At 36.4% G+C, this 15521-nt stretch overlaps 1 protein-coding gene across 2 annotated transcripts in view; it reads left to right on the top strand.

The window, feature by feature from the left end:
* The window catches only part of ANAPC10 (anaphase promoting complex subunit 10), a 38869-nt gene extending 24008 nt beyond the window's left edge, over nt 1-14861 (top strand). The window contains exons 5-6 of one of the 2 annotated variants that reach the window (XR_014183837.1): nt 4295-4424; nt 14487-14623. Coding sequence is in view for 1 of the 2 variants with exons in the window: in XM_082050373.1 (XP_081906499.1) it covers nt 14487-14717 (231 nt within the window). In the remaining variant the exon portion in view is untranslated. Of the gene's footprint in view, nt 1-4294; nt 4425-14486 lie in introns of both variants that reach the window. The other variant, XM_082050373.1, reaches the window with a different exon arrangement.
* The last annotated feature ends 660 nt before the right edge of the window (nt 14862-15521 follow it).

Here is a 15521-nt window from a genome sequence, read left to right as displayed (position 1 = left end):
TTAGTGGTCAAATTCAGCTGTGTGTATGAAGGACTTTTTTATAATTTCTACTAGCAAATGCAGAAAATCCTAATTTTGTTTCTCTTCAATTGAGTTTCTGTTGTTACTTCTTAGCAAACAATGCTGCTGAGGATGTTGAAGCTTAAATAATATTTTGTTTTTTCATTGTTGGGAAAAGAGTTGTAGTTTCATATCAGGAGCAATGATTTAATAAAACTTTGAAGTAGGTTTCCCTCTGTCTGAACATGTCTCTGTGATTATGATAGTCACCATATTTAACAGGTAGATTTTCATAAATAGGCTTTGGGTAAATCCAGCACTGCTGGGGTAAGAACTTCTATTGTGGAATTATTAGGCTTCTTTTTATTTGTACTGTCATGAGGAGATAGAGATTTACTCACATAGCAGAATTAAATTAAACAGAGGAGCATATGTACCCATGGGACTTTAAGAGATACAGTAAGTCGCAGACATTTGTAATCCAGTTCCGTCAGCTTGTTGATGATTTTACATCTCTAAGGAGTAAGATGATATCCAACAGTAGCTCTAAATTTAAGACTTAGTGGTCCCGTTGGTAAGCAAATTTTCAATTATGTCATTCTTGTGTTTTGTTGGTTGGTTGTTTTTGTTTTTTGGGTTTTTTTCCCACTGCCCCCTCATTCTTCAGGAACATACACAATTAGTTTTATTTTGATTCTCACACAGTTTGTGCTGGAGAGATGATATTCTTAGACCTGTTGAATGTAGCATTAAGCCTATGCAAGACTGCTGTTAATAGTAGACATGGTGTGGCAGTAAGCTAGTCATTAGCTCATCTAAATGCCTTTTTGAACTGTACATTCTTTGAGTAAATGGTGACTTCAGGAATCTTTGACTCCTAGAAAGAAGTCAAGAAATAGAATTCCTCTAGATTGAGAGGATCAGAGTCTGACCTCCATGTTAAACAATGAAACATAGCCTTGCATTTTATGGACACACATATGGATTCATAAGAAAGCATGAGCAAAAGGTGAAAACTCTACTGCATTTGTTCCATACACAACATAAAAAGAAATTGTGTGTAGATGTAAAATTAAATGCTTCCATTGGGCAACAGTCCTGATTCCAGCCTCACAAATTTATGAAAGTGTATTCTGGCTCATAGAAAACTACCCAGCTGAACCTCTGACAAATATACTCTTATTTCTTCTCTTTTAAAGTTCATTCATCTGAAAATATATTTCCAGTGGGACATGTTTATGAATTTGGGATCTTTCTCAGATGAGACATAGCATTGCATTTCAAATTTCCACAAATAGTTTTCACAACAGTCTCTTGTATTTGTTTCCAATGAGTAAATATTCCTTGAGTTGAGCGTTACATCTGCTCTGGATCCTGTGATATGTTACTCTGCATTTGCTTACTGAAATCTGGTATGCTATAATGAACTTCAGTAATGTTACAGTTTGTCAGGTTTTGCCACACTCACCTTTACTGAGTGTCTGCATCTGCAGTCTTTATCCAGATGAAAAAATGTTTTACTTGTTTGTATACTATACTTGTGCAGGATCTTGGGATTATTTGTATAGGTTTAAGGTCTTTAAATTCCTTGCTTTTAGGAAAGGCCACCTGCTTTCATTTTCTGTTTCCTCAGAAACAAGCCATTCCTGTGGAACCAGACAAATGCTTTCATTTAACCCCAGTATTTTTTGTCTTACAAAGCAACAACTTGTCCCTTTGGTAAAGAATAAGTAGGATTTTTTAAATTGGGTAGCACTCAGGTATGACTTATTGCAGCCTTTTTCTAACATTTAAAGTCACTCTGGAACTACATTTTCATACAGTAGATAAAATGTTACAGCAGTGCGGTTTTGTGGGCCTATCTGGCAGAAGATCAGATATCTAGTTCTCTTCAATAAGAGCCGTTTTCAGTGTGGAGAATGGTTTTCTTTTGTTTTAGATGTACTTTCTTCCCCACACCTATAAAGGGTGCTTGAGAGCTCAAAGCTGTTGGCTGCTACTAATATTGACTTATTTTTAAATCACACGATATGCCCATTTTCTTATATTTATTTGTTTCCCATATTATTTATCCTGAAGCATTCCAGTATTCTCTGGGATGCAAAATATAAGACATGAAGTGTAATCACTAAGCTATCTCCACAAAGTTATTCAAGATGATTTGACATTGACATAGGATTAACTCAGTGTGGCTAGTTTTCAGACACTTAAATCTTTAGTACTCATTGCATAATCTGATTTTTTTCAAATACTTTCTTTGTATAATTTAACTGTGGCTATGTCTAGACATATTTCCTGGATACGGCTAAACAATTTTGAAGGTAAATTATGAGCTGATTTTTTTTACACTTTCATACAAACAAAATATCATTCCATTATATATGTTAGAATAAATGAGAACTGCAGACATCAGAAGTACAGTTTTCATCCATTTTGCAAACCTCTGCACCTTTGTAAGGTTACTTATTTCCCAGTAGAGCTTAGAATCATCTTAGCTTCCATTTGCAATGAATTTGTGCAGTTCATCTATATAGTCCATTTATGTTGTTTCTGCTTGTTTTATTTGATAGAAGTGAAGTTTCAAGCTTCCCAGCAGTTCTAGTTAGCAAAACTGATAGGACCTCTTTCTTTATGCTCTTCTGTCTCCTGGTTTCTGATGTCTTAATTCAAATTGCCATAAGTTTATCTTGTATAAAGTCATCTCTTAACAAGAAACTATTGTAGGATTTTCTTTTAAAGCCATTGGTTTTTTTTGCTTACAGGAAATATTGCTCATTTTCTCCGTTCTTGTAGGATTCTGTAGTGTTAGTTTTCATAAAAGGCAGCTGCCAGTAGTAATAACTTGTGCCATTCTTCAGTCAACAGTCTCATTTGTAATGTAAATTCACTTGAACTTCAGAGGTTATATTTTTTCAATATATTTTCTGATTTCTTTGCTGTAACATGTTTCACTGCTCTCGCTCAGTCTGTTTCCTGTTCTGTGTATATGGCGGTCTGCTCTTTTACTTTCTGCTATTCTACTTCCTGCGTTTTCCCTTACCTCAGTAGATGGTTGAAGTGCTACTGTCTTCCCTGAGAGCAGCCTGACTCACCTGGAAGTTGTAGGAGATTATGTCCTTATTTTGGATGGATACTGCTTTGAAGAGCAACTAAAGTTTTTAGATCTTAGTACAGGAATTGGAAGATCATAAGGTTTTTCAGTGCTTTTTTTGGGTGAGATGCAAAGTGACTGAAATTAAGATAAGCATTTAAGCAAACAAGGCTAGTAATGTGTCATCTTAAGTAATTTTTAGGAACTTTGTGCCCCACTTTTTTATGAAAATCTTGGTCTACGTACTTAGCCAGATGGCTTTATTTGAAAGTTCTGACACTAAAGGGTATTCTGGGTTGTGAGAAGGTTTGAATGCAGATAGTGCCATTTGTTGGAATGAACCTGGGAAATTGTAGGGGGGGAGTTGTTGTTTGACGCTTTTTTTTTTTTGTGTTGTAAAGCAGTCTCCCTGTCTTCTGATCAGGTAAAAGTTACTGGGAGGGTTTTCAAATAAACAGTTTCATTAATCACATTTGCCACATTAATGCTGTTGTTTATTTTTACAACAGATGATCATTTAAACATTTAATTGTTAGAGAATCTTCCGGTTCTATTCTTTATCATCACACAACATGCCAAAAATTACCTGTATCAGTTGGTCATCATCTGCCAGGCTCCTACTTAGTAGGATACTTACCTATTACCTTGTGTATATGAGGTCTTCTCCTTTCATGTCCATAAAATGAAAAACATTCAAGCGAGAAGCTTTTATGGTTGAAATGCTTCCCAAAAGGTACAAAATGTTTGCACTAAATTAGACTTGCACTTCTTTCTAGATGTATCATGTTGGCTATATATTTTCTGGTAACTTTTTTTGGTTTTTATGTCCTGTTTCCTTTCTCCCATCTGCATGTATAATAAATACTCTGAGTTACTGATATTTTAACTGGATAGTACCCTGATTTAAAAAAAAAAATAAAATAAAAAAATTCCTCATCACTTTTTTTCAGAATACTGGAATTCTGGAAAGTTTAAAGATTTGCAGCAAACCGTAGCTTTTTCTACCATTCATTTTTAGGACCAGACTTTCCAGATGCAGTCTGTTCCAGTATGTCTGCAACTTAGACTTTAAATGACTTAGGTACCAGAAGTAGGCCGACTGAAGCAGGAAGTTTGTTTTGGGCTGCATTACCTATTTTTGACACTGTCAGGCCACCACTCTAGAGCATAAGCTCAAGATTATTTTTTTTGTTGCTTTTTCAGCTTCAGCATGCTATCTGCCAGTCCCAAGGGAGGTAACTGAGATTCACATTGGAGCCAAGTCCCTCTAGGTCTGAAGGATTTCCCCTGGTTCCAGGAGTCTTCTCAGTTTAATAGCAGTGCACCTGCAAAGGTATGGCATTCCTGTCTATTGTGACAGCTGGTTAATGAGAAGTACATCCCAGCAGGAGAATGCTAATGAGCTTAGAATGTTTGCCTTCCCTTCTTCTCTTGACTGATCTTTAAATAAATTATGAATACCATTTTTCATCAAATCAGAGATCCAAAATTTCACAGTTGTTATGACTGACTTCAGTCAGAGACAGTATTTTTTCTGCAGCAAAAGGTTCCTGCTAAGATGGAGTCTGTTTTAGCTGAAACCAAACTAAAATTGGATGACCTCCTGCTGTGGGTCGAAGATTTGCTTTCAAGTTTTAGACCTTGTTTCCATATAAGAACATACGAAGCTGTGTTAGACTGTGTTGCCACTCTATTTGCTGATTCAATCCCTCTGCTTGCCAAAGGGACAGGGAGAAGGTTTTTTTCATTAAGTTCCAGTGGGATAGGATGGCTACCACTTAAAATGTACATAGAGAGGCAGTCCTTCTCTAATGAGATTTAATTTATTGATGTGTCATGCATTAGCTCTAATATGTAAAAGTTCACATGAACTCGTTCAACAGAAAAATAGGATTTTACAGATGTGGCACGCAAAAGCAAACTGTCCAAGCCTGTTTGACATTTTTGGCCTTTTCTGAAACTATATAACTCTTGAGACATCTCTTTGTAATGAATCTTGAGAGCTGCCTATTCATTGTCCGATACAGGATATCAAAAAAATATATGGCACAATAAATGTGAAAACAGTGTTCCTTTCTTTCCAGAGAGACATTCCTAGCAAACAATCTGTGACAGATTTGATATTTTCTGCAGATATGTTTTCTAGAATGAAGAGTTGTTTTCATCCAAATTCTAGAGGATGAAGTACTCAAATATTCTTGTCTGATTATTTTTTTCTTTCCTTTTGCTCTTTTTCCACCACCTAGAGTTAAGCAGACAATATTTCCTGAAATTGCAATTGGGACAGTTTTGGCTGACACATCCACAGTAGCTGAGCATTTGGAAGGCTATTTGTCTCAGGCTGCATGTACCTGATTGGTGTCACGGGCAAGGGCTGTGAGCAGGTGCAGTGGTGTGAGTGTGATGGCCAGGGTGGTGCTTGATTAAGTACCATGGACAGGGGCCCCTCCAAACCTGTTTAGACCCATCCATGTGTTGACCTGTTGGACTTCCACCAAGGTGACTTCATCTGTCTGGAGGTTTTTTACCATGTGGGCGGTTCGGCACAGCCTTGACCATTTTGCAGACATCAGTACTTACGATTCTTGATCACTTGATACTTTTGAAACAGCTATTTTTTCTGTGAGTCCATGTCACAAAATTCTTGGTGTTCCACAGCATGTACAATTCCACCCCATTCCCTCCCAACTGACAGTAGTTTTCTGTGCATACTTACTCACCAGAGACTCCCTTTATATCTAAGGCTTAATTCTTGTCTTCTTATATGCTGCTTATCTCAGAAGATTTTGAAGACAAACTATGAAGGCTATAATAATGCAAAAATCTGACTTTCCCTGTTTAACATTTAATCGATTACATTTCAATACTGTATTCTTCCTAATTTTATTCCTGTTGTAACATTGAAATTCTGTCTGAATCAATGAAGTATGTCTGGGAAGAGGTTGCATTGTTTTATCAGCAGAATCAAATCAAGTGGCTTCTCATATGGGAAAATTCTAATTGGGACACCTCTATTCTAAAGAATATCAAAATGGACCAGTCAATGAAACCACTTCTGGACTTAGCTGATGAATCACTTCTGCTGAATCAAATTTAGGTTGTCTTAGTGCAATTGACATTGTCTACTTAAGGAACATTTCTGTTCCTGTAATCTACAAGGTGGCTGTGTGATATAACCCACTGACATTGCCCAACATGTGTTGTGCTGCTTCTGTAATCCAAACATAAAATTTGGAAAGGCAGTGTAAGAATCTCTATTAGAGCATCATAGATGCTAAACCTTGGCCAGCATGCAAGGAGGATATGGCTTGGTGGTTACCCACACTGGTAACCTGCCAGTACATATTTGTAGAGTAGCTATTTACTTACACTGTGATTCTTGGAGGTGTTGTAGTTTTGCTGCTATGATTGAGCTGGTATTGTTTTAAGAAACCATAGGAACTCGGGTGTTAAATTGTAACGAAATGAGAATGGATCAAGATTGGTTTTCTTAATGTATGGGGATCACTAGGCAGTATAGGACTTACACATTACACTGTTTTGAGGAATTCACATTCTTCAATATTTTTTTTTTTTGTGTCCTTGAGATGATGCCCAAAGGGGATGCCCTCTCTATCACAGTTTCTCTTGGATAGTCATGACAAACTCATACTGATGCTGAGGCTGGTAATGGTGGCAAAGAGCTGGGGAAGTAAGGGCAGGGGAGTGTGGTTGGAATAGATCTCAGATCAGACTTCAGACAGGCTGCTTAAGGGGTGTTTTTTTTTGGGGTAGGGGGGAGGTGGGCATGTTGTTTTTGTGGTCGTGGGGTGTGTTTGTCTTGTATCAGGGAGATCCCCATCCATCCAGTCACATGTCTTATGTAAAAACTACTTGCAAGTTTTCAGTGATACCTGTGTAGAAGCACTATATTTTTGGTTCCAAGCATTGCACTGGACTGCAATTTCACTGTTTTATGGTATTTAACAAGTACTAAAAGAAAAAACAAAACAAAACATCTCCCCAAACAAAACCCACCAAAACCAACCAAACAAAAAACAGCACAAAACTCTGCTTGTATCATTTTTGCACCTTGGCCTTTTGCTCTTTTACAACTTGTCAAATGTATTTAAAGTTTGACAGATCATATCTGAAAGGATGAGATCCTCATAATGAGATATAACATTGTTATTGATAACTCCAGTTTTTATCTTCTGCAGGAAGTCCACAGTGCTTTTGCTTGACATACTAAAGTAGAAGTGTGACCTTACGAAGCATTTTCTCAATAATATTTAGTTTTTGCCAGACTTCTTACCACTTCATTCAACAGTTCAGAAATAAGTGAAATGAGGACAATCTATGGGTGATTCTGGATATATACACACTGTCACTTACAAACAACTTAATTGCATAAACTGAATTGTCACACTTGATATGTTTGATTATTTATACAGGTACAAATGATTCTGAGAGGAACTTGTCAAGATGTATTGAAAGCTGATTGGTGCAAAAAGAAGTCAAATTTAGTGCGTTCATGAACATTTGGCCTAATATACTTGTCATTTTCCATTGTGTTTCCCTGTTTTTTATTGAGCTGATCGAGCACTCCTCTAGTATATTTTCAGGGTCTCTGTGGTCTGGTTGACTTCTATGCTACTGCTAGGCTCAGATACATATTCTGTGTCAAATATTTATTTTGGTAATCTATAAAGTTACTCTTTCTAACTTGGCTTGTGTGTTTAATTGTCTTTATTTTAATCAGACTTAATTTTAATTAGAACTTCCTAATACCTGGACATTGGTTGATTTTTACTGTTTCAATCAAGAGTAGAATGATCTGAAGAAGGAGGTTCTATAAAACTTTTTGCAGGGATCTTTTTGACCTTTCTATTTTTCAACCTTCCCAGTCTTCCCAAAGGTTATTTCTTGCAGCTCATTTGAACAAAAAGCTTTTTATATATGATAGGAATGTTTAGTATTTGCAGGTTTCACTGCTTATTCTGCAACTAGTCTCCTGTCTGCCCAAATCCCATAGTTGAATCTTCCGGAGGGATGGACTGTGTTCCTCTAGACTCTTCAGGAACTGCTATTTGGAAGAATGGAAAACTTCTTTTACCTAATAGACTGAAGTTAGATTTCTTGACTGCTTAAGGAGGTGACTGATTAAGACCACAGAGTCACCTCCTTAGGTGGTCGTTGCTTCATTAGAGAGAAGAAGTGTGCTTTTCACAGTGAGTCCTTTGAGTATGTTTCTGTATTTCTTGTTAAGCTGCTAATGTGGTGTCCCTCCTTTGACTCACTTGGAACTTGTTAAGTTTTTTTTGGACATGCTTCGTTCTGCTGGAACTGGTGCATCACTGCCATTAACTGGTTCTCTTCCTTCCTAAGTGAAGTGATGGCTGAGGCTCAAGCTCTGCTGCTTCATATGTTGACAGTTCCAATACTGGGAATATGCAGAGGTCTACTGATTCTGAATCCTGGTAGCTATATGGTAGAGGATGGCAGTTATGTAAAGGCAATTTTGGAAATTTAGCCAGCCTTCTTTCTCTTTGCCAGTTGTTGTGGAAACATTTGCGTAGCTGTAAAAAACCAATATCTAAACAAGGAAAAGCCCTTCCTATATTTGATCACTCAACTGGGAGAAAGGCTGTATATTGATAAATACTTCAATTATGAAAATAGCATTTTTTTTTCCTCTGGAACTTTATGATCGTCTTTTCCTTGGAAGAATGTATTATTTATTGAGAAAACCTCCTTTGAAAAGCTTTGGATTTTTATATAACTGTATGGCAAGAACTAGTGAAGCACATAGGCAAAATTATATTTGTGGAGTCTAGCCACTGCTTTTAATTTCAAAGGTAAGTCACTAAAATGAAAAGAAGCAGCTTTGACAGTTCTATGAGAAAAGTAGGAGCAAAATTAAATGCTGTTTAGTTTCACAGCATGTTTCAGAGGCAGTCACAGGAAATGTGTTGTCATTTGGATCTAGTAGTACAGATGATCAAATGTGAGTGTGGTGAGGTACCAATGTCTTGGAGAATCATGTTTTATCATGATGAAGCTGTGGCGGCAGCAGTAATTTTCTCTGTAAGTCCATGCATACAGAAAAGGATGTTTTTTTCCAGGAGAAGAAAACTGGCTGCTTTTTCTTCCATTATATGCACAGAAAAAATTATTCTCCTGAAATCTCAGAGCCTTGTCTAGCATACATTCTGAGGTGTTTGTAATTACCCTGAATATGAAGCTACTTACAGTGGGGTTTTTCTTCTTCCTGTATCTTCACAAAAGGTACCTACATAGAGTAGCAAAAGTCATGTATTGTTTCAAGGATGTTAGTCTACTGTAAATATAGCAAACAACTTGTTTTGGGCTTATAAGCGTAGTAGAAGGAGCAGTTTGAGCTATGTGCTGCTTTGAAGACACCACAGAATTTAAGTAAGATATCACAGAGTATGGAAGAGACGTCAATATTCAATGTAAGTAGGATTAAGTAGAACAGAAAAACCTTCTTTGCATAAATAATTTCCTGTCCTATAAGGATGCTGGCAATACCAGTGTAGAACAATATTCCTCTTAAAAGTTCTTGTCTTGTGTTCAGTCATCTTTCTGAAGTGTAGCCTCAAGTTGCTCTGGCCTTGATTTTAATTTTTATTTAGTTGTGTGGTTTGCATCATTTATGGTAGAAAACCCATTAGTTGCTTTAGTAGCCTTGCCAAAAGTGTATGGAATTCTGTAGACCCTCTGGACTATACAATAAAGTGAAGAAACAGGGCTATTAAATTGACTGGGGAAAAGATTTCCAATGAGAACACTTTCAGCTTTGGCTTTCAAAATAACATGGATTACTGGAGTGGGAGTCTATGTCCGTAGGTAAAGCTGTAGCACACAAAGGACAGGAAAAAATAAGAAAGCAATGGAGAAGAGATAGATAAGAGCATATAACAGCAGCAAAGGACAGGTGAGTGATTTTTCCATTTCAATTTTTATCCCTTTGTTCCTTTATTAGGACTTTCATGCTCTTATTTGCAAATTCTTATAGTATAAGAAGCAAATTAAAAAACAAACAAACAAAAAACCACAAACACAACAAAAATACCCCCAAACCAAACAACAACAACAACAAAAAACACATGAAAAAAACCCAACAAACCAACAAAATCAATGCTAGGCTTTTAGTATAATGTACATAAGATTAGTCTAGAGCTGCAGGAACCATCCTGGGTTACTAATATTGAGCTTGCCTTGATTCATTTATTTGTTTTGCTTTTCTTAACCTTTTGTGGTAAAACACATAACAGAAAAACTTCTGATTCTCACTCAGGTAATTAATAATATAGCTGATTTTAAAACTTTTCTGGAAGTAAGTTAGTTGTGACTGATTCTTATGACCTACTTAAGAGGAAAAAATACAGGAAGAAACTTAATCTGGTATTTTCTTATAGTGGACTTATGCTGTAGAGTTGGGATGAAACTTATGCATATATGGTGTTTAATACTTTTTAAAGAACAGGGTTGACAGCAAAGTCAACCAAAATGAATTTAAAGTATAGCATTTACTGTAGGCAGAGCTGCTAGTGTCACCTGTACGTAAGGTTGCATGGCCCTTTCCATTTTAAGGTGTAACTCTTAGCTGCTTTATAACTTTTGCCAGATTTCAGTTCAGACTTGAGATTTTTCCATGCCAGATGTCTGCCTTGGGTTGAATTTGTTTTTTGAAAGTTTCAGCCAAAGCAGTTCTGTTCCAAGAACAAGGCTAGTGAAAAGTATGCTATTTTGCTTGTGTGAGAATATTCTGGTGTCCTCCTTTGATGCTCCAGTGCCCCCAAGCTCTGAAGCAAGGATTTGAAATTTGGCAGTAGTTCAGCCTTTGTGTTGAGGATGTGCCTTTTGCCTCCCTGTAAAAATCCACCCAAATTTCCAGACCGGTTTACAAGGCTTTGAAAGATTGCCATTTGCATGGGCTTAATAGGAATTTCTTCAAACTTCACAGTAAGTTTCCTTTAGATTCTGTTCACACTGGGAATGCTCCAGGCAGAATTGAGCTGCATATTTCATCCCACTTCTGTGCTGAATTGTAGTGGCTGGATCTGGGTGCTGACATAGAACTAGAGTTCAGCAGCAGAGTGGGCAGCATTTTGTCTTGTACCACCACTGCCTATTCCCATGTCCTATTCTTTCTTCCTGGTGAGGGACCTGGGTCCTCTGGGAAAAGAGACTGTCTCACTCATCTAAAAGAGCATGACAGATGGGGAGGAAGAAGAATTCAGGAGTATGTGTGTGTCTGGTTTGTACCATTCCTTTGGTCACAGAAAATGTGTGTGTCATACTGGCAAAATATTATTTCACTTTTTAGTGGATGTTCGGATAATAATTGCTAGGTTTTGTTGTATTTAAACGACAGTAGTTGAGTGGGTCTCAAGGTTTTAATCACTTTACTGAACTATGTAGGTATCAATTAAAAAAAAAAGCCTCAAATGTCACAGTACAGTAATGTTATTTAGAGGGCAAAAATAATTACCTTTTTTCAAACATTTGTCTCAGACCTCTTGTACTTAATGCATTGTCGTACAACCTCTAACTTCATCACAAGTGTCACATGCTTTGTCCAAGAGGCAACTATTTGATTGTAATTGGGAAAGGGGTCTATTTTGAGGATGAGTCCAGGATTTGTACAGTAAAGGATGCATATTCTTGTGTTACAAAAGTTGGAACATGTGGAGTAAGTGAAGCAGAGGACATTTCAGGAATAAAAAGGCTTTGTGGCTGAGACAGCTTGACTGCTGCTCGATGAATTGTGTATGATCTGTGCTTAGTCATGGTGTTTTTACATGATGAACTTAAGTAACTGTTCCTAGGTGGCTGTTCATACTTTGTTCTGGTGGCTGGTTTGAACTCATCAATTTACAGAAATCCAGACACAACTGCAAGTGAGCTCAGTGGGAGCTAAACCTCATGTAACATACTGTATGTTACTAAGGAGAGGAAAAATCAGTTTCAAAGTAGATGACATCTGGAACTAGGGAATATTTTAATCTAATTAATTTAATGTTGCCTGTTTTACAGATGTAGAAATTACTTGCCCTACCTCTGTAGAAAGGCTTGTAAAGAAATTGACTGCCTTTCTAGCAGGACTGAAAAATATAATGTTAATATATAAGTTTATGACCGCCTCCCATTGATCAGGGATGAAACAAGGCTCTGATAAACATATAAACAAAAATTGTATCTTATCACATAGAGTATATTATTACATTAATAAAATTACCTTTGCACCTCTTTCCAGTGCTTACCTTTATGACTAGTTGTCTTAAAATAAAATGTTAGTTTCTCTGTGAATTTAATAAGCATCTCACTTCTTTTTGTACAAATAGTCTACTTTTGCCAGTCATTTGGTAGCTCTCTTCGTTCTGGAGATGGAGTCAATATTTCACTCTCTGCAATTTTTCCCAATAAAGCATACAAGCCCAAACTATATTGGATCTGTCTGAAACCAATGATGTCAACCTATAGAAGGTGGTACATGTGTTGGTTTTGGTTTTTTTTTTTTGTTTTTTTTTTTTTTTTTTTAAACTGTGTTAACTAATCCATTTCGTTTCAATCCAAGCATAAAACAACACCACCCTAGCTAGGGAACTTAAATTTTCCACTTCAAATGAGCAGTCAAAATTTGTAATATATGAGAATAATATTAAAATGCAAGTTTCATTAGAAATAACTTTTTCATTCTCTTCTAAATCATAGCCACTTTACCTTCAGTACTAGCTGAATAAAATATTACTGCGATCTTCTTCCTTTCTGTTCACTTTGGAGATGGAAAGTGTACTTGCTTAAACTATTGACTGCTACCTCACCATGACAAATTTCCCCTTTTTAAAGCTGCTTCAACAGCACATCATTTTTATCACTTTGTAAAGCCAACTGTTACCTGATGTTTCCTATGCAAAAAAAAGTTGTAGGTTTTTTGAAAAGACAGGGTTACAACAAACAAGTGAATGTGTTTGTAGAAGTGTCTAGCACCAGGAGTGAAATGAATAGGTAGGTTTAGTCAATTTAATGCTTTGGAAATTATTTGTTAGAGAGCCTGCAGCAGTGGAGGGGTTTGGGTTGTGTGGGTTTTGTTCTTGTGTTGTTGTTGGTTTGTTTGTTTGTTTTTCCTAGGAGATGTGAGAGTTTTTTTTTTTTTTTTTGTCTCTTTAAACCTGAAGTAGTGATCAAACTCTTTTACTTGTTTCTTGGGTCATTCCTTGAGGGTGTTTGCAGCCTGTGAAGCAGTAGATCTCAGATGGGTCTTTTGAAAACTTCAGCAAAGGCAAGGCATTTGACAGGATGCTTGTCATACAGTGTTTTCAGGAGAAAGACAGGAATTTTGAGCTGTTCAAAGCTTAGGTCTTCCACAGAGAAACTCGGCTGCTAAGAACAGCAGTCTTTTTTGCTTAGCTGTGTGGAATCCACTCGCTTGTGGAGAACTGTTTTCGATTCTGCATGGTGTTGGTTTGTTTGTGTTTTTTTTCTCTTCCATATATGTTTTGAGCCATGCTTTGAAGTTGGGCAACTAGCTTTAAACAGAAGCTGTTACCATGCTTCTGCGTAGCATCTAGCTTGATTTCAGCGTGATGATGTGTCAGTGATGTGGTCTAGAGTTAACAAAATGCAATTCTTGCTTGCTTTGACATTGGTTTCTGTAGGATTAAAATTTAAAAAAAAAATCATGTTATACTTGGTTTGTTGAATAAAAGTAAAAACGGACCTTTGAATGTGAATAAATGGCTCTGCAGCAATTATAAATTGGACAGGCATCTGCTTTGACACATAGGTGGGAGTGTCATGAGTTATCCTGTATTTTTTCCTCTGTCACCTTTCTCTTCCTCCTCCCCAGCTCGCTTAACAAATTTTTGAAAACTCAGGCTTTGTGTGGATTTAGTTTTCTATGTAAGTCACTACAATGTAATTTAGTTCAGAGTGCCTAGATAAATTAACATATCTTTCATCTTGGAGCAGTGTACTTCAGTAATAAGATCCAAATAGTATTGCTTTGACTTTCTTGAATTTATACTCAAATCTGTGTTTTTTCATACTGATTTTTTTTTAAGGTTAAGGCACAAAATGAAAGGTACATTATGAAAGGCAAAAGCAAACACATCTACTCAACTGAATTAGGTTTACAGTTAGACTCTATGATCTTAAAGGTGTTTTCAAACCTAAATGATTCTATTCTGTGAATCAATTTGTATCCAGTTACGTCAGTGGTAAATTAGCTATGAGTATTCAACTGAACAGTTACAGATTAATTTGAAAAAGTCACTAGAATCTGATTTGCAAGACTCTGCTCTATTAAACAGGTTTAATATGTGATCACTTATAATTAAGCATGTTAACATTTTCTGAATGTTTTGCTTTTTTGTCTTGTTTTTGGCAGCAACTTGAACTAGTGGAACCAAGTGGCTGGATTCATGTTCCTTTAACAGATACTCATAAGAAGCCTATTCGCACGTTTATGATTCAGATTGCTGTTCTAGCTAATCACCAAAATGGAAGAGACACCCACATGAGACAAATCAAAGTGTACACCCCAGTGGAAGAGAGCTCTATTGGTAAATTCCCTAGATGTACAACAATTGATTTCATGATGTATCGCTCCATAAGATAAAACTTCTTAATGAGAAATAATAAAGGCATTTTTGATGACAGTATCATTGCTTAAATATTGAATTACTTGAAGAGCAGGGTTTACTCAGTGTAATTATATCTTTATGCTTTGTACAATTTTTAAATAAAAATAATTTGTGCTACAGTGTGTTGTATCCTGTAATTTTTCCATTACTCTTACTTGGAGTCTTTTGAATGCTTGTGTACTGCCTGAGAGGGGAGGGGAAAAAAAAGCACTTTAAAGTATAGTATTCATGTCCAGGAATGATAATTGCATCTTTTTTCAGATGATTTCTTTCCTTAATGATCATGCGTGAAAATAGTTTGTTCTAGTTTATTCCTTTACTTAAAAGCTACCCTTTTTAAAGAGCATTCTTGAACAGGCACAGTTTAAAGACATTACCCGTAATGTTTTCCATCATTGCTTATGTTAATGTGTTCTGTCCTTTTCTGTATAGTTTTTTTTCTGCTTCATGACTGTCTGCCTGAATTTAACCTTCTTCATAACTGCAAAGTAGATCATAGAATCATAGAATATGACTGGAAGGGACCCATAAGGTTCATGGAGTCTGACTCCCTGCTTCTCACAGGACTATGTAAAACTAAACTATATGACTAAGAGCATCATCCAGATGCTTCTTGAACTCTGACAGGCTTGATGCTCTGACCACTTCCCTGAGGAGCTTGTTCCAGTGACTGATAATGAAATGAAGATGCTAATGAAATGAAATGAAAAAAAAAAAAACCAAATCTTTCCAAATTATTCAATACTGTATATACATTAATATAGGTATGAGTATAGATA

The sequence above is a fragment of the Streptopelia decaocto genome (genome assembly GCF_964273445.1).
Source record: "Streptopelia decaocto genome assembly, chromosome: 4".
In the NCBI taxonomy this organism is placed as follows: Eukaryota; Metazoa; Chordata; class Aves; order Columbiformes; family Columbidae; genus Streptopelia; species Streptopelia decaocto.
The sequence above is the reverse complement of the archived record's forward strand: the minus strand, read 5'-3'. Positions and strand labels throughout refer to the sequence as shown.